The sequence below is a fragment of the Chrysoperla carnea genome, chromosome 4 (genome assembly GCF_905475395.1).
Source record: "Chrysoperla carnea chromosome 4, inChrCarn1.1, whole genome shotgun sequence".
NCBI lineage: Eukaryota > Metazoa > Arthropoda > Insecta > Neuroptera > Chrysopidae > Chrysoperla > Chrysoperla carnea.
The window spans coordinates 43,126,096-43,145,158 of NC_058340.1; the positions used below are offsets into that span (position 1 = coordinate 43,126,096).

At 26.3% G+C, this 19,063-nt stretch overlaps 1 protein-coding gene across 1 annotated transcript in view; it reads left to right on the plus strand.

Moving 5' to 3' along the window:
- Window positions 1-11,779, plus strand: part of LOC123299073 (longitudinals lacking protein, isoforms A/B/D/L) — a 422,122-nt gene extending 410,343 nt beyond the window's left edge. The window contains exon 5 of the mRNA XM_044881278.1: window positions 11,499-11,779. Coding sequence (XP_044737213.1) covers window positions 11,499-11,740 — 242 coding nt within the window. The 3' untranslated portion in view covers window positions 11,741-11,779. The remainder of the gene's footprint in view (window positions 1-11,498) is intronic.
- Window positions 11,780-19,063: the final 7,284 nt, after the last annotated feature.

The following is a 19,063-nucleotide window of genomic DNA, read 5'->3' on the forward strand; positions in this document are numbered from 1 at the left end:
TTGTTTATGTAGGTTAATTTTAATTTTAGACAATTTGTTGTTGTACCAATCTATAATGAGCACTGTGATTTTTTTTTTGTGATTTGCTGATCTGAGTTATTTAGTTACATTTTTTTTTAAATAAAAATTTTTGTGAAGTGAAAGGTGTTGTTTCATAAATACAAAAATAATTTTTTTTAATGTTCCAATTAAATTTTTTTTTTACTTTTTTTCTCTGCCGTTCCAGTTTATAAAAGATTTATAGAAGATTAGACTGGCAATATACAGTATACCCAAATAAGGTTTTAAAAATGATTATAAAAATTTTCTCTCTTAAAAAAAATTATCTCCATATTCGATTTCGAAACTGTTAAGTATGTAGAATAACAAAACTTACAAAAAAACTTGTAACTAAAAGAAAACCGACTTCAAAAGAAAAACTTTTCCAAAATAAATGAATATGCATTAAAAAGTAAAAAAAATTACGATAATATAATGTAGTTATAATTATTGTTATTTTTGGAGTCGGTGTCAGCCAAGGAAACAACTCTGACAGAACAGTTTGCTACATTAGCTTGACTGACACCGACTCCAAAAATAACAATAATTGTAACTATATTATATTATCGTTATTTTTTCTACTTTTTAGTGCATATATATTTATTTTGGAAAAGTTTTTCTTTTGAAGTCGGTTTTCTTTTTGTTATAAGTTTTTTTGTTTGTTTTCGAATATGATTTGATTTTTCTAAGATCTAGAAAGACCATCGAAATTTTTTGAATTTTGAATATATTATTACTAATTTTAAAATGTATTTATTTTTTAGCGTATTTAAAATGTGGAAGATATTATTGTCCAAATTGTCCAAGATCGTATAAAGTTTCAAAAGGATGGATTCGACATTTGCGATATGAATGTAGAAAAGAGCCGTTGTTTCAGTGTCAATATTGTCCATATCGTTGTTTTCATAGAACTAATTTATTAAAACATATGAAAGTTTGTGAGCGTAAAAGAACGACTCCAATTTTCTAGTAAATAAAATTATGATATGATTTTCTGACTGAATCAATAATTTTTATACAAAAATAAATATATTTTTAATTTTCATAAATTATTGGATTTGTTGTAATTTTAATTATTATTGGATTTTTTGAAGCTTTCCCTACGAGCTATCTCCAAATCATCATGCCGTGAAGACTAATAATTTTTTTTTAAATGTTTGCTTTATAAAACGTGTAATTTTATTTCGTTCTTCTATCAAGAAAATAAAATAACAAGCCCACAATTTAAAACAAATAGGGTTCGTCCAAACCAAATGAAGAGTTATTTTGCTTGAACTAGGTGATATTTTGATAAGCAAAACTTCCAAAGTCGATAGTTTTTCGTAGTGAAGAAACTGGCCATTTCAAATTACTAAATTTGTTTAAAATAACTTGGATTACAATACATAGTGTTTGTTGATAAACTGGTTTTTTGAGTTAGTATTTTCATTTTTTAGGTTGTAAAAAAAACAGTGTACCTACTTATATCTAAATCTTAGGCAATATGAATTTCCAGTGAAAGTTTACTTTATTTTCTCAGAATAAAAATTATGCTCATATATTTGTATCCAAGTCCCAGGTCATTTGTTGTATCCTCTCACTTTTTCGTGTTCCGGCAATGTCTCAAAGTTGATTTGAAATATCATCACATACTTAATTTTAACCATGATCTTGTTGGCCGAACAAGATGAGATATTAGAAATATGTCTCATAGTAATTTGACCTCTCAATTAATTTCTAGTTATAATACAATCTAGGACATGAATACAAATGTAAAAAAAGCCTTCAAGAATCTATAGTCAATAATATGGGTTCATATGTGAAAATTTCAAGTTGATCATGAAGTAACCTTCAAGGTTATTTTTAAGGTCAAGGTTAAGTCAAGATTTTGTTCAAGATCAATGCTCCCGAAAACTGCATTTCCAAATATTATAATTAAAGAGGTAGCTTTTTGTTCGGAATAATCTGAAAATTTCCATTTGATTTATAAGCTATTTAGTTACTTATCTTTGTGCTTCTACTAACAATAAAATATTTTTATTTCAGCTCATCTTGTAAATGGACGATATGTTTGCCCAAATTGTCCTAGATCTTATAAAGGCTCTTGTGGTTGGTATCAACATTTAAAACATGAATGTGGAAAAGAACCAAAGTTTCATTGTGATACGTGTAGTTATAAAACACATAGAAGAAGTTCAGTTTTGAATCACATGAGAATATGTCGATTTCGATTACCAAAACAAAATGAAAGTTTAAATTATGAAAATAACATAAATTGTGATTTAAATTTTTTGTTACCCAACCAATGTAACTAGAAGTAAAACCCCTCGTTCCTTAGTTTAAAAAATTGTGTAAATAAACAAACGAAAATTTAATTTTTAAAAAAGATTTTGTTCTTAAATTAGATACTAATTTTGGAATTGAAATTTGGTTAATCCTGTGATATGTGAATAGTACTTAATTTATTTATAAGGTTCAATTTTTAGAATAAATGAACAAATGATTTTTTGAAGTAATATAAAACCCCAGCTCGAAGTTGAACTACACATCTTACACGAGCATACTTTTCTTTAAGCAAGTACAGTAAGCCGGTCAGCACGTGAACAAAACTGTCATTGTTTTTAAGCTATTAAATTAGTTAAGCTGAGACAGTTAAATACAATGAAAAGTTATAGGCTTAAGGAAGGTGACTCGCCAGTAATAGAAAAAAATAAGATTAAAAATACACTAAATAACATAACCTGTTATGAGGATGGTATGTTATTTAGTGTATTTTTAATTAATAAAAACTCTCTTAATTGAACGGTAAGATACCCAAATTTTTGTTTTATACAATAATATATTTCGTGAACTATAACATACTAAAAATTCGGATCCTTATCTACTAATTTATTTTTTCTATTATTGCCGAGGGACCTTCTTTAATGACTTATCCCACTACTAAATTTCGGTTATGTTATTGTCATTTACTGTGTACCAGCAATACGTACACGTAGAAAAAATTATCGAATTTTTTACGATACTACTATCGTAATTTTTACTATATATTATTTTAACGCTGGACTATACTTTTTAGAAAATAAGTTTTACCATAAACTATCGTAAATTTTATTCTTGAAGTAATGTTACAATAAAAAAAGTCAGATACTATAAAGCAAATTAGACAAGCTGTGTTAGCAAAAATAACTATACACGATCGTAAAATGAACTAGTCTTAACTAGTTCATTTAATTATTTTTTTAAATAATTAAATCCAAAACGTAAATATAATATTGAAATGAAAATTCGAGACTAAAATAGTAAAAATTATACACTTTTTTGATATTTTTTTACATATATTTTTTTGGAATGTAAAATTTTTTATTAACATCAAAAGTTTCTGATTAATATGGTCCAATGCTAAATTTATCCATAATGAGGTTATTTGAATATTTCCCTCATCCCTCGTAGATACTCCTAAGTTACTACGGGCAAGAATTTATCAGAGAGCCAAATCGATCGTATGGCTAGTTTATTGTCTTTTATGTCTATGTCAAAGACCTTCGAGAGAGAGACAAGTATCCACCACACAGTCGGTTTCTCTCTCTATTTCTTTAGAGTGAATAATTGTATAATGTTACTACTTAGTAAATGTTCTATGTCTATAATGCAATCACATAAAAAATTTCTTATCCTTATGCAAACCTTAATGATACATGGAAATATCTAAAAGAGCAAAAGAGCACGTCAAGGCAATTGCCTTCGCTCGCCGGATCTGAGTTTTTCCGTAATTTAGTTTTCTATATATATTTACGTTTTAGCAAAACAAAACACTATAGTATATATGATATTTTTAGACCAAAAATCTCTGATTTCCCACCCTCTAAACCAAAATTTCCTGCTTTATTCCTCGCTATAAGCTAGGTATACCCTTGCACTGTACCGTTGTGGCAAATCAGAAGAGTAAAACAAGTACAGGGAAAAATAAGCTTACTGTCCGGGCTTACAAACTGACGTGTGTTCTGGGCATTAATACACCTACTGTATTAATGTAGGTGATGCATTATTTTGAGAAATGTAATATATGTGTGTGTTGATATCTGGAATTTTCTATCTCAATAGAACTCAATTGTATTTATATTTTATATTATCGGAAAAAAACGTTTTAACTCTAGTCCATTGATTTTAGTTTTTTAAGAACTATTTCTAGTAGAAAATAAGATTATAGGAGGTATTTTCAGTACATTTGGGTAACTTCATTTGTTGATTTTTTAAGTCTGCTTCCATTTTATTTTTGATGATGTTGCCATTCTTTTACATTGCATAAGCACTTAATTTTTGTTTGATATGACTATTATATGTTATAATAGGTATTGCAAATATTCATTGTTTATATTACCGTCTCATATTCAAGTAAAAATTATTTGACAACTGTCGAATATTAAAGAAGAATAATAATGTCTATCATTTATTTTGGAAATTGGCTCCCAATTAAATTCTCGCTAATTTTCTAAAGCAAGGATTACTCAGAATTCGGATACCTTGAATTTCGTTTATTTATGATCCCTCCTAACAGTGCACGAGCCTTTTGTATAGAATGAAAAAATATTTCACAATCATCAGCACAAAAAATTAGACAGTGCGTCGAATTTAAGATGAAGACACCCTCATTGAAGATCACCCTGTTTTGAAATTGGTGCCGTCATACAGGGCGAAGGGTCACATTTTTAAAGATACTTAACCGAAATCTGAACTAAAAACTTAGCCCACTATAAGTTGGCAAATAGGGAAGATTCTTAACATTTTGAATAGCGTCGGAGATGTTTAAAGATATCGAAAAAAAATTATTAAAAAAAGTTGCTTAGAAAATTTGTTTATACCCATATACCAATTTTTATGACAAAATTCGCATTTTTAATTTTACCAATTTCTAAGATGTTTGAAGGACATTTATTAAAAGCTATTAAAAAAGGCGTTTCAAAAAAAATTAATTGTACAAATTATTTTCTGTTAAATAAAATTCGTTTAGCAAACATTATTTTTGTTTCGAAAATTTTTACTTAATATTTTCATTCCAGAAAGATTTTTCTAGTAATTGTCGTATTAAGTACCTTCTAGTCTATTCGTAGGTATAATTTTGTTAACAATGTATAAAATCACTCAAGTGTGTGTAAATAATTTTACTAAAATTAAAAATTTGAATTATTTCTTTCAGATACTCCTATTATGATAAATGATCGTTTTTACTGTGAAATGTGTTCGAAAACATATAAATATAAACGAGGCTGGACACAACACCGAAAATATGAATGTGGAAAAATACCAGGATTTGCATGTAATTTTTGTCCATATCGATGTCATCAAAAAAGTTCATTAACGTATCATTTAAATAATAAACATTTGATGCAATATACGGGTAGTTTTCTACGAAAAAAGCGCTTAATTTAAATTCATTTTTATTTATTTTAACATGTAATATAATATATTTTTCAATCACAGATAAATAAATTTAATTATGGAAAAAATTATGTTCTTTTTTTTTATTTTATTTAACCAGCTTTGAAAGTTACTCCAGTTTATGTGAATTGACCATTTTATACTTTTAAATTATTTTTTTCTTAAAAATAAAAATTAAATACACTTTCCAAGACCGAATCATTTCGATACTTCCTAGGTTTCTAATCTAATTTCCAAGTACCACCACTTAAATCGTACTCTTCTTAGATTCTTTAAAAAGTAATCTACTTTTTCGATACTGGTAGCTTTTAACAAGTTTAAACATTTTGGGCAGTTAGAGGTTTGTTTTGTGTTATTGGTATAGAAATATAGTCTAGTGGAAAATCTGGAAAAATGGTACGATGAATTGCTCAATCGAATTTTTGAATCAATTAAGTGAAGGTATATAACCGTGTTCCTTTTTTAATGACTGTATGGCTGTAGAATAAATACTCAACTTCAATTCTGTTCATATTTGAAAATTTGAAAGATGATCTTCCCGAAATACCAACCCGACTGGCAAAGGAATTAAACAATAGATACTTTACTTAACATTTTAGTAAAAATTTAATCTAGAATTTCAGACTCCATGGAATTCTTCAGCTTAAGAGCGCACTATTGTCGCCTTTAATTTATTTACTAATATCCGTTTGAGCAAATTCAAAATAAGCATCACCTAGTACCCGATTAAGTTGGGATATTCGTGTTAAGGGACCACCTCGAGTAACAAGTTTGGAATCATTTTCATCACTATTAACCGAATTGTGAATTAAGTATATTTACGGTTAATTTTAAATGCAATTATAAGATGCAAATTATTTATGAAAATGGCATATTTTTAATTTTTGATAAATAAATCAATTTGGGTCACAAAATTTCCTGACGCTCTAACGAATCGAATGCTGAAAACCGTATTCTAAACCGTTTTCGAATTTTGACTGTTTTTAGTGTTTCGTTTCCGCGAATTTTTTTTATATAATCGCGAGTTTCTCTAGACCAAAGAATCCCATAAATAAAACAGGCTTAATTTTTATGAGAACAGAGGTGAATTTTACTTAAGCCAGTTTTTTTTCATTTTCAGTGTCATGTGGATCGAAAGTAATAAAAAATGTATTCTATGATTTCATATTTCATAATACTTTAGTTATTATAAATTTAATATTTGTTTAAATAAATCATTTCTAATGTTTATTTTTTCTGTTCGCTCTTGTTTTAGGCGGAGGATATCAGTGCTTACGGTGTTTCAAAATATATAAACATTCAAGCAGTTTACGTAATCATCGTGTATACGAGTGTGGTAAAGAACCACAATTTCAATGTCGATATTGTTTCAAAAAATCACATCGTAAAACAAATTTAAAATGTCATGAAGAACGATGTCGTTTTCAAATGAAATCACATAATCTTAATCGTTTTATTAAATTTAGATTATTATGAAAATTATATTAAATACAATAACAGATTTAGAAAAATTTTTTTATTTATTAGAAAACAAAAATAACAAGGCAAAAATAAATGATTTAAAAAATCGCTTTAATATTCAAATCAAATCGCTTACGATACTTATAATTTTTAGAGGCGAAAAGTATCATAATTTAGGTTTTACCCAAATAAAAAAAATCCATTTAATGGTAAAATAATAAAACTTGCATGTACAATAAATTTAGTACAATAAATCAGGCATGGGCGAGTTATTTTAAGTCAAAGTCACCATTATTATAACTTGGTTGTGTGGCATAAAGTTGATTGTATGTCCCTTTATCCAAGATCGCATAGCTCATGGAGAAGGAAGCGAGACGGGTATACGAATCGTCTACCTATCTCAGTTTCTCTAATTGTAATGAGATATTAGAAAAAAAATTATGTTTCTCTGTCTTACGCGTATTTGAAGTGAGGAGTCCGAGGAACTTACTCACACATCTTCCATTAAAATTTTCCGGGGCTTCAAATTAATGTAAATTTTGATGTACCCTATTATTGTACTAAAAAATTCCAATTTTTAAGGGTAAATAAATAAATAAATGACTTCGTATATTAGGTATAAATCACCACAGTCGTAATATTTCGAAATCATATTAAATCATTCGAATTCAAGCATCATTGTACAACTTTAGCCAAACTATTTATTTATTATTTCTGTATATATATATTTTTTCGACTATAAAGAATCAGATTGAATACTCTCTGTAAATTGACTCTTCGTTAAAAGAGTAGTTTAATTGCGTTAGAGAAAACTTGATGGTTTATAGAAAATACTTACTTTCTACTGAAAATTGGTAGAAAGTATCGAAATTAAATTGTTGTTAGAGTTGATTGCAAAGTTTAATATAGCTGGTTTATCTACAATTTTTTAATGCCTAGAGACCGATAACGTAAAGAAGAATATATTTCAATAAAATATATGGTTCGTATACGCGTGTAGAAAATTTAAAATCGAAATTTCGTATTATAAATGTATTTAGCGTACAAAAAAATGTGTTTCGAGAATAATAACTTTATTTCGTAACATTACAGAACTCGCTACTATCGAATTTAAAGCAAATATTGTAAAATTACAAATAATTATTTATTAGCTTACCGACAAATTTTTATCTTTTTATTTATGAAATTACCTGCATTATTTGAAGAAATAAAAACTTTTCTATCAGTACGAAAGTGACTATATTAGCCGGACTGTGTTAAATGGCTTAAAATATTTTTTCCATAGAAATCTTAAATTCTTGTTATCAAATTGAACAGAACAGCATTAAAGTTTTTAATTTAAATTTAAATCCCTTATGTTTCAAAAGAAACCATTCGAATCATTTCGATATCAAATTTCCAATGTTGTCTTTTATTTTTCATAGTGTTTTAGGAGATTATTTTTAGAGCCTGATTTTGATCTCCACTAACATTTATCAAAATTTGTCGGTAAGCTAAAAAATCATTTATTATGAATCGCCACATAAAAATAATTTATTTAAAAAAAAAATAATATTTCTATTTTTAAAATTTTTTTAAGATTTTATTTAAAACACAGAACAAAATTTTAAATGTGATTTTTATATTTTATGTAACTAGCGCTAATAATAATTTTAGATAAATTACATAGTAATTTACAGAAATGTTAATCGTGTAATATGTAAAAAATAAATAAATAAAATTTATTGAAATTAATAATATTTATAATAAAAACAAAATTATAAATATATTAAATATATGGAGACAGTATTCTGAAAATAGTATTAAAAAATAGTTTAATAAAATATTTATTTCTAATTTATTTCTTTTTTTGAGTATGGGGTATTTAATTTATTTTAACATATAATTTTTTTATTTATTTTATTTAAAAATATACAAATGATAATTTTTTAATATAATTTTTACAAATAAATAAGTACAAATTAGTTAATTATTTATATTAATTAAGAAGTTGAAAATTTTTTTGTAGTATAACGTATTTATTAATATTATATCCTCGGTAAATTATTTAAAAAGCTTAGATTAATATCAATATTTCGAAAATTTTATTCATATAATTAATGTACTAAATCATTTTTTGTATTAAATAAATAATATATATTAGAAAAATGTAGTTTTTTTAAATTAATTAGTAATATAAACCAAATTTTTAGGATCATAAACAGGTAAGTTTTGTTTAGGTATACTCAATAGTTATTAAAATTGTGTTTTTGCTTATTCCTGAATTTTTTATAATTTAACCACCAATTTTTATGTATGTATAAGAATACTTGCGGTTGACTTTTACGAGCGCTCAGAGCGCTTTAAAGACAGACCTATTACTCCATACTTCTGTACAATATAATTTCGTCAAAGAAAATTCAATTATCAAAATATTAGGTGATAAACGTCTAGAAGGCGTTCAGTAAACAAACTAAGAATTTGTATGGACCGATCGCAACCATTAAACATCTAAGATCATTAAACATCTAAGAAACACTAAACATCTAAGATCATTAGATGATAATGTCGAAATATGGGGAACAAAATGCAACTATAAATACAGCAATTATACATTTTAGCCAGAAACTTTTTAACAAAATTATTCTTCCTCTTTTTTGTAACCCGATATTCTCAAGGTTATAATTCATATGGATACGGATTTAAATGTTAAGACAATTGAAGGCAAAAGAAACGAGATATTCACAAAAAACTGGTTTTCGAAACTTTTGATCTTGAATATCTAAGGACGCATACGCGTGATCATATGTGACTTTTGAGACAACATTTGTACTATCAAAATAAAGGTTTGTACAAAAATTCAGCTTATTCCGTTTGATTCCGAGGTGAAACCCTAAAATGATTGGAGTAAAAAACTTATCAAAATATGTCGTAGTTTTGAGATTTCTCCATTTGAAAGATTTTTTTCTTAAAAATTTGCATGAATACTTAAGCTGAAAAATATTAACCACTATTCTTTGAGTAAAAGTCTACCTGTACAAAAAATTTGAACCATCAAATCAATTATTGTTAAAAAAATTAAAAATTATAGCTATAATTATATGTTACATTAATTAAATAAAATGTAATTATAAGTTGCATTTTCCATATCGTTGTTAACTTTATTACACGTAAGTATCTACCCAAAAAGAATTTTTATTTTTTTTATTTAAAAAATTTAAAAACTAGTCTGAATGTATTATTGTTTAATAAAGTGTTTCAATCTAATATTAAATTTATTTCTAATTTTAGGTGGTTTTAGTGATCAAATTCATCAATGTACAGATTGTACTAAATTTTACAAACATGCAAGCAGTTTACGTAATCATCGCATATACGAATGTGGAAAAGAACCACAATTTTCATGTCGTTATTGTACGAAAAAATCGTATTGGAAAATGAACATGAAATTACATGAAACCCGATGTAAAAAGAAAATAGATCTAGTTTGAAAATATTTTTAAGCTCTTATTTTGATATTTTTGTGATATAAATTAATTTAATTGTGATAAAATGATATTTCAGTATTATAGATAGTATTAAACCCTTATTAATTTAAGACTGAATCGATTAATTTTAGGGATAATCTTTTAAATTAAAGTCGATACCTTTGAGATATTAACCTAGTCAATTTTTTATTTGTTATATCTACTAAATTGTTTATGAATGGCGTTTCTGAGCTACACCGCTATATTATGTGTAGCTATTTTAGGCCTCTGTATATAAAATAGAAATATTTTAGATTAAAATAGCAAATTAAAAATTTTTACAAAATTTTCGAAAATTTCTTTAAGAATATAAGTATATTCATGCCAAAGTATGCTAGGGCAATAATCACGAATCAGTTAATTGCTGTCAAAATTATAATCCAGTCGCCTGAAACTACGACTAGTCTATGTCAAATCCGATAGTTCTGAGATAAAGCCTTTCAAAGTGTTTTTAAAGTAGACTAGATTTGCTACAATATGAGACGCAATTTTACCAAAAATCGGAAGTATCGTGAAAATTTCGGTCAATTACCGAGAAGTTACGAAAAATCAAGGTCAAAATTCATTAAGAACGACAGACCATTCAGATGTTCGAAAAAAATCACTATGGAAGTCTTTATTTCGGAAACTATTGGATCTACAGAGACAATTCTACTTTAAGAAATTGCCATGAATTAAAGCTACTGTAAATAAATCTTAAATGCATAAAAAAAATTTGTTGTTATAGTTAGTTCCTTTTTTAGAAATAATCCAAAGATTTTTGTAATATTTTTATCGCAAAATAACTGTTATTCAAAAGAAGTTTTATCCTATCCATTATTAATAAAGTGTGTCAAATTTTGTGTGTGATAAATGTATTTATTGAAATTTTCAAAAAAAAAAATAATAAACTGATAATCTCAAAGCACTTAATTTTTTTCTGCTTTCTACATTAACATTCTAACTAACAATGGTTTTTTTTCTAAAACCCCAAAAAAGGTATTTGGATTGTAAAAAAGTTTTGGGATAAATTTCATTTTTCTAAGTTAACGAAATTTAAATAATGTAATAATTTAATTTTTCATTTTTAAATTTTAGGTCGTTATGAATGCCCACAATGCCATAAAACATACAAACATGGCAGTAGTTTACGTAATCATCGTAATTTTGAATGTGGTAAAGAACCACAATTCCAATGTCGATTTTGTAAGCATAAAACTCACCGTAAAGTGAATATGAAATGTCATGAGGCACGTTGTCAATTAAGACCAACTTTGGATTACATTATGTTTAATTATGCGAATCATGTGGAACAATATGCAGATAAGATATTTAAATAATCGTGCAGGCCACGGATTATGTAAAAATATTACGTATCATTTAATGTTTTACATTTATTGTAAGTACTCCTATATGAGAAAATGATATTAATTTGGAATTATAAATAAGGAGAGTATTACAGTTTCAAAAAAATTACAATTAATTATTTATTAGTCACATCAATGACTGTTTTTACTCAATAACAGCGCTCCGATTTTGATGATTTTTTTCTCAGAATGATTCCTTTTGTATATTATTTAAAATCAGAAACATTTCATAGGGGGGAAATAATCTGAAGGGGGAAAAGGTAACCCAGCCTAAATTGCTAATTACAGAAGTTTGAAATTTCGAGAGGATATTGATTTTATACTGAAGGTGTCATTTTAGAAAGGATTTTTCGAAATTTATTTCTAAAAGGGGTGAAATAGGATATTAAAGTTTATATGAAAATATATACTTTTCTTTTTTGAGTCCACTACTTAACCGATTTTAAGAATTGTTTCGCCTATGGAATGCTACATTATCAGCAAGTAACACGGGCTATATTTTATTTTCAAAAAACTTAAGGTTCCCAAAAGTAAAAATTTATTAAATAGTGAAACCGACATTGTTGAGTTTACTACGTAACGGATTTTAAAAATTCTTTCATCCATAGAACGCTAAATTGCTGGTTTTTTTATTTATATAAAATTTCGTAAATTTTACATAAATGAAAAGTTTTCTTTGTATTTATTTTTATTAATTTATTATTTATTCAACAATTAAAAAATGTCTTCCATGATTTTATCGCTTTTTAAGAATATACTTAGTTTTAATTTTAATTACTTTTCTAATCTAGGGTGAAGGCCGATCTAATATTTTTAGAAATCTTTGTAATTAAAATACTTAATAGTTTGCTCCAAAAAAAGAAAAACAAAAAAATACTCAACACTAATAGCGTTTTTATTTTTCATAATTATTTATTAAAATGTTATTATTAAAAACTCTATTGCTCATTATTTTAACGAATCTTTAAACGAATGTGATTTGTTTGCGGTACGAGTAAATTAGCCTGGGGCAATACGGACAACTTAAATACCTGGGATTTACTGAAAATTTAGCATATTTTCCGCCAAACATTATAAAAAACTACCATAAGTATCATTTCTAAACACGTAGTATTACGTACTACATAAAAGTAGGAAATTTTTTTATCTGACTTCGAATTTATAAAGTGAACAAAACTTACTATTCGTTGATTGCAGAAACGAATTCAACCATGTGGCTGAAATTTTATTGAAAATTCAACACGCGCTGAGAGTCTGTTTTTGATTTTATTGTTAAAAAGATTTCACCAATTATGTAATAATATTGCCTATATATTTATTTATATAATATGTGATTGATGAATAAATGATGAAATTCACGTTGCTGAATTTTGAATTCGATTCTGCACACAATTAATACTGAAAAAGTTTTGTGATATAATTAATTTTAATTTGCTTGCAAAAGCAATAAATTATTTATGACTTATTTTGAATATGAATTAAAAAGCTCTTTAAGGTAATTGTGGTGTTAACATTAGTTAGTAATAATTTGACCATAATTTTAGGAAATTTAGTTAAGGTTGTTAAAATTATGTACCATAATTTATTTTTTATTTATTTAAAACAGAAAATTATTTATTATTTATATTGAAAATGATATATATGTGATATTTTTAGTTGTATATTTGAGAAATTTACGAAAAAGAAATTATATATTATATGAAATAAATTATTATGAAATAATTTTTATAAAAGAGATTTTTAGAAAAGTTTTAGTTTTTTTTACCACCCAAAAATTGTATGTATAACCTTTCCAAATTGTCATTAACATCAATATCTAATTTCCTGATCCTGCACATTTTATTGGTTTAAAGTCCTATAAGTGTTTAATTTTTATCCTTATTATACCAAGATATACATCTTTCAAGTTTTGATCGTGCGTTGAATTCGTTGCGTTAATCTATATTTTTGATTCTAATTCCAAACGAAATCGAAAATAAAAAGGTCTAGAATCATTGTTAAATTAAATAATGGTGAATAGGGTGGAAAAAGACTGAAAGAAAATTTCAAAAGAAAAAATTTATTTTTAACTTCGAAGAATCTCGAAACTGAGTTTCAAGGACATTTTTATAACCCAAACTTTTACATTTTGTGTTGAATAAATTAGAGGTTAAATTTAATACATTTTTTTAAAGTTTTTCGAATTAACCCTTTCCATGTCAGCGTTTATACTCTGATCGGGTAAGGAATACAAAGACATTACGAAGTATTTTAATGTTGTCACAATCGCTACTATGGTAATGACACTTCTTAATAACCTTCCCTATACTGGTGAAACAATTAACCGTTTATTTTACTTCTGAAAATAAAACTTTCTTTCTAATGACGTCTAAGATACAACCTATTCAAAGTTACAAATACTCGTTATTTTTGAAAAATGAATTTTTAAGACATGTTGCATTTTAGACGTAACTGTAACTTATCTAACAATTCTTTCCACTGCTTTTACAATATATCGTAAGATATTAATATAATAATTAATTTTAATTTTCCAGCACCACAAAAACATCCCTGCCCAGATTGTAACAAAGTATACAAGCATCAAGGCAGTTTGCACAATCATCGGAAATATGAGTGTGGAAAAACTCCACAGTTTCAGTGTAAATATTGTCCAAAAAAAGTATTTTGGAAAATGAATTTAAAATTTCACGAATTCAATTGTCAAAAACGTTCACTTAATAAATAAAACTATATAAAAGTATACAATATTTGAAATTTGTTTTAATTTTAAAGATCAGTCTTTAAAGCAAGAACTAGAAAATGGAGTAACAAGATAAGATACTGAGGTGATATTACTGCATTTTCTGGTGTAAAATTAAGTATCTTTATCTGTTAAATTCGAAGTAGTAATAAGTAATCATATTTTCATTCGTCAAGTTCATTATAAAATAACTATAATCTTTTTGTTAGAGGAATGGCCTGAATCCAAAATATTAAATTTATAAAAAAGTTAACATGATAAATCACGAATAATTAGGGCTTATAGTATGTGGGTGGATAATCTTAAATCGATTTATTTTAAAAGAAAAACTTCAAATAAAATTGATTTTAGTTTCGATTCAGATTTAAAATTTAAATTATGACGTCATGCATATGAAAATTTAATTTTCAGTGTCAGTTCTTCTTGCAAGCTATTTTTTTAAAGCTCATATTTTACAAAAGTTGTAGAGTTTGATGGAGGGCAACTTATTCTGCCGTCAGATTGGCCCTTGTTCTTAAGTTTGCTTTAGGATTCAACTTAGATCCTAATACCTTAAACCAAAGTTGCAGAGTTGTATGGGGAGCGTCTTGTTCCGACATCAGTTTGGACCTAGTTCTTCGGGTAGCTTTAATAGTCAATTTAAATCCTAAAAGGTAAGAGATAGGAAAACACTTTAAAGATTAGGAAATTGATCCTCATATAATGAACTAGCTTTGTTTATTTTTTCGATAATCGTTAGCTTTCCGACGAAATACGCCTTGAATATACGAAATTATATTCCTTTTAATTGAAAGAAAATAAACCAATCACACTCATGCCAATCACAAGCCAATCACACTCAGAATATCCAATCACACTCATGAACGCATGCAAAGGTCCTCTATTGTCCCTAACAACTTTTGGCCGAAGTATTTCTGTGGCTAGCGTATTTTCTTTCGATTAAATGCAATAATAACATATTTTTAAGTCGCATTTTCTCCGAAAGCTTACGATTTTCGAAAACATGTTTTAAATAAAAAATGTTAGTTTTTTATTATGTTCAACTTTCTAATTTTATTCTATCTCTTACCTCTGGAGAAGTAGGCCCAATTTGATACCCATCAAACTCAACTTTTGTTTAATTAAGGTATCTTTTGATTGGTTACCTACAAAACGGGCTTTTAGGAATAATATGTTAAAAAAGTTAACCCTGTATAAATAAAAGATATTTTTTAGATGCTTATTCATGACTGAATTTTTAGGCTCAGTATTTCTCTCGTTTTTTACTGAAATTTAATGATCTTGACACAAAACTGCACACAACAACTTTTTCCCTTATTTCTGTATTATTTATTTACTTAATTTTACGTTAGTGTAGAAAATGCAAAAATTAAATTTTTTAAATAATAATTTTCAAAAGTATGTATATGTCATAAGTTATTTCCTTTCAATATTGTTGGATAAGTTGGTTTTTATTAGTATATATATATTTCTAATTGACAAATAAAAAGGTTTAATTTTTTTTAATTTCTTTTTAGTCAATCAAAAATTTCCATGTTCTAATTGTGGTAAGATATATAAACAAGAAAAAACTTTGTTGAATCATCAAAACTCGGGATGTGGAGAAAAGCCACAATTTACATGTCGATATTGTTCAAAAAAAATTTTATGGAAGAATAATTTAGATTTTCATGAATTCAGCTGTAAGAGAAAATACTTGAACAATTAATAAATAAATTAATTTTCATTTGTATAAAATAACTGTAATTTTTTACAATCCCAAGGAATAAAATTTTTATTTTAATTTTAAAATTGCATTGAATTGAATTGAATTGAATTATATTGATATCATTTTTATATTAATTTATTTTGATAAAAATTAATATTGTAATTTATATTTTCAGTTCCCTTGCAAATATTTACATGTCCAAATTGTTATAGAGGATATAAATATGCAAGAAACTTATACAGACATCGAAAATACGAATGTGGGCAAGAGCCACAATTCCAATGTCAATATTGCTTGAAAAAACTTTCGAGAAAATCGTATTTAGCAGTACATGAAGTCTATTGTAGAACAAAATATTAGAAATAAATTTTATTGAAAAATCTATAAACGAATGTTTTATTTACTAAGATCATCTAATAGAAAAAGATCCTGTTCAAGTTTTTTCATTTGGGCCAAATATTTTCAGAGTTTATGCGAAATAATCCTGATAGTAATTTTAAAATTTAGCACTTTTCGATATGACATGCTATGTAAAAGTAGAGATAGTTACAAAAATTAGGGATGGCTTTGTTAATATTCAAAAGGGGGACAAAACAATTTTTTTTGAATACAATCTATTGAAAAGAAATTCTTTGAGAGATTGGCAAAAACATCTTATTTCTTAAATGATTTCTGAGAAGAATTCCTTAATTTTTAAAGAAACTTGTCAAAGTTGGAGAAATCAAAAATACGTGTTTAAGGGTATTTCTGTGAAAAATTGTATGATTCTAATAAAAATTTAATAATTTTTAGTTCATGGAATTCCAAAAATTTTTACATATTAATTAATATACGGTATTTCCAGGTAATCCATCTTATCCCTGCCCAGCTTGTAACAAAGTGTATAAATATCCAGAAAGCTTACACAATCATCGCAAATATAAATGTGGAAAGAAACCAATGTTCGAGTGTCAATATTGTCATAAGAAAATGTTTTGGAAAATGAGTTTTAAATGTCACGAATTTAGTTGTAAAAATAAAAAGAAGCAATAAACATGCTTTTCTGTAATAAATTTTCTATTTATTGGCTATCCCAAAAATTATTTCTAATGGGATTTATCACTAATTTACTATTTGAAAATAATTAAGTTTTTAATAAAATTTATTAATATTTTTAGCTTCACAAAGACATCAACATGGAATCCTGTATCCTTGTACAACGTGCAATAAAGTTTATAAACATCCAGAAAGCTTATACAATCATAGAAAGTACAAATGTGGTCGAGATCCATTGTTTGAATGTGAATATTGTCATAGAAAATTTCACTGGATACAACGTTATAAATTACATACATTAAAATGTAGAAATAATTTTCAGGAATTTTCAGCGTTATTATAATTAGTTTTTTCAAGAAAAATTATTAGACAGTAGGATAATTACAAGCCAAGGTACTCGATTTTCATTCTTTTACCTCGAAGGAAGTAAAAAAGGAAATCATTATTTACTAGCTAATCGAGCAATTAGTTTTACATTTTTCGAAATAAAGACTTTTTGTGGGATCTTTCATATTTTCTGATTGAATTCTAGAATAGGGCCCATTATTGGAAAAATAATAGGCATAAAGGATTGCAGATGGCAATCTTAAAAATTTTCTGTTTTAGAAGTATTTTAAAAGTGTTCTACCAGGCGAAAGTTCAAAAGTGAATACTGTGAAGCTCACGAAAATATGAACATTAGGTCTGCGGCCAAGTAGACCTGAAAAATATAAAACGAATTTTTTGGTATGCTCACGTAAAAACTCAAAATATTCTTATCCAGCCAATAATGAAGTTTTATGAGCTCACTCTGAGACATCCAAATCAAGGCTAACTTTATTAGAATTAAGAACAATTCTAATATCTTATTTATAAAATGTTTAATCATTATTGTTAAAGTTAATTTTTAAGTTTGATAATATGTACACTCTATGTCACAAAAAATGCACGGATTACATATAGTACTAAATGTATTTTTTCTACCGAGCATTTTTTGTGCCACAGAGATGCATTTTCTTCTTCATTCAACTGAGTCAATTGTTCTGAACAATACGAGATTATTTTGTTCAAATCTTAAATATTTGGTGCCTTAAATGTAAAAATAAGATTTTTATTTTAATTTAAAGAATTTATTACTTTGTTAAATTATTTGATACGAAATAAAATTTTTAAGTAAACTTTTAACTTTTTTTTATTTTTTACTACGATATCTATTTGTTTTAATCGCGAATTTTTTGAAAACTGCACGGCTTTTTTTTTATATAAAACATACTATACTCACATATTTCGAAACTATACCTATCCATAGATTTAAGATTGGGTTTTTGCTCATTTCTGATCGATTTTTCTTGCAGTATTTCAACATGATTTGTTTTTTATATTACAGGGTAGATAAATATCTTGTAGAGGGTCTTATTTCTTAAAAGGGTCTTGTACTTAAGTCGTTCAAAAGTCTCATCCGATTCGTTGATATTAAGAGATAGGATTATAGAACACGTATAACTTCTTTTGGTACAGGAGCTCGCAACAATGGCAAAACAAGATTTTTATTATGGCTGATTTTATGATATGTTGTTATTCTTGCTCTTTCAGTTAGAACTTGGGCCATCTGGCTGGCAGTAGTGGTTGCGTTTAGTACTTCGCAGCATAAATATATAGGTAATAAGCCTAAATTTTCAAAGTATTTTAGTATGCCTGTAATTTTAATATTAAGTTATTTAAGTATACAAAAGCCTAAAATTAAAAAAATTTAAAAAAAATTCAATAGAATTACATAAGATAATACAAAAAAAAAAAAAAAAATAATAAAAATACTGACTGCTGCCGGATTTGA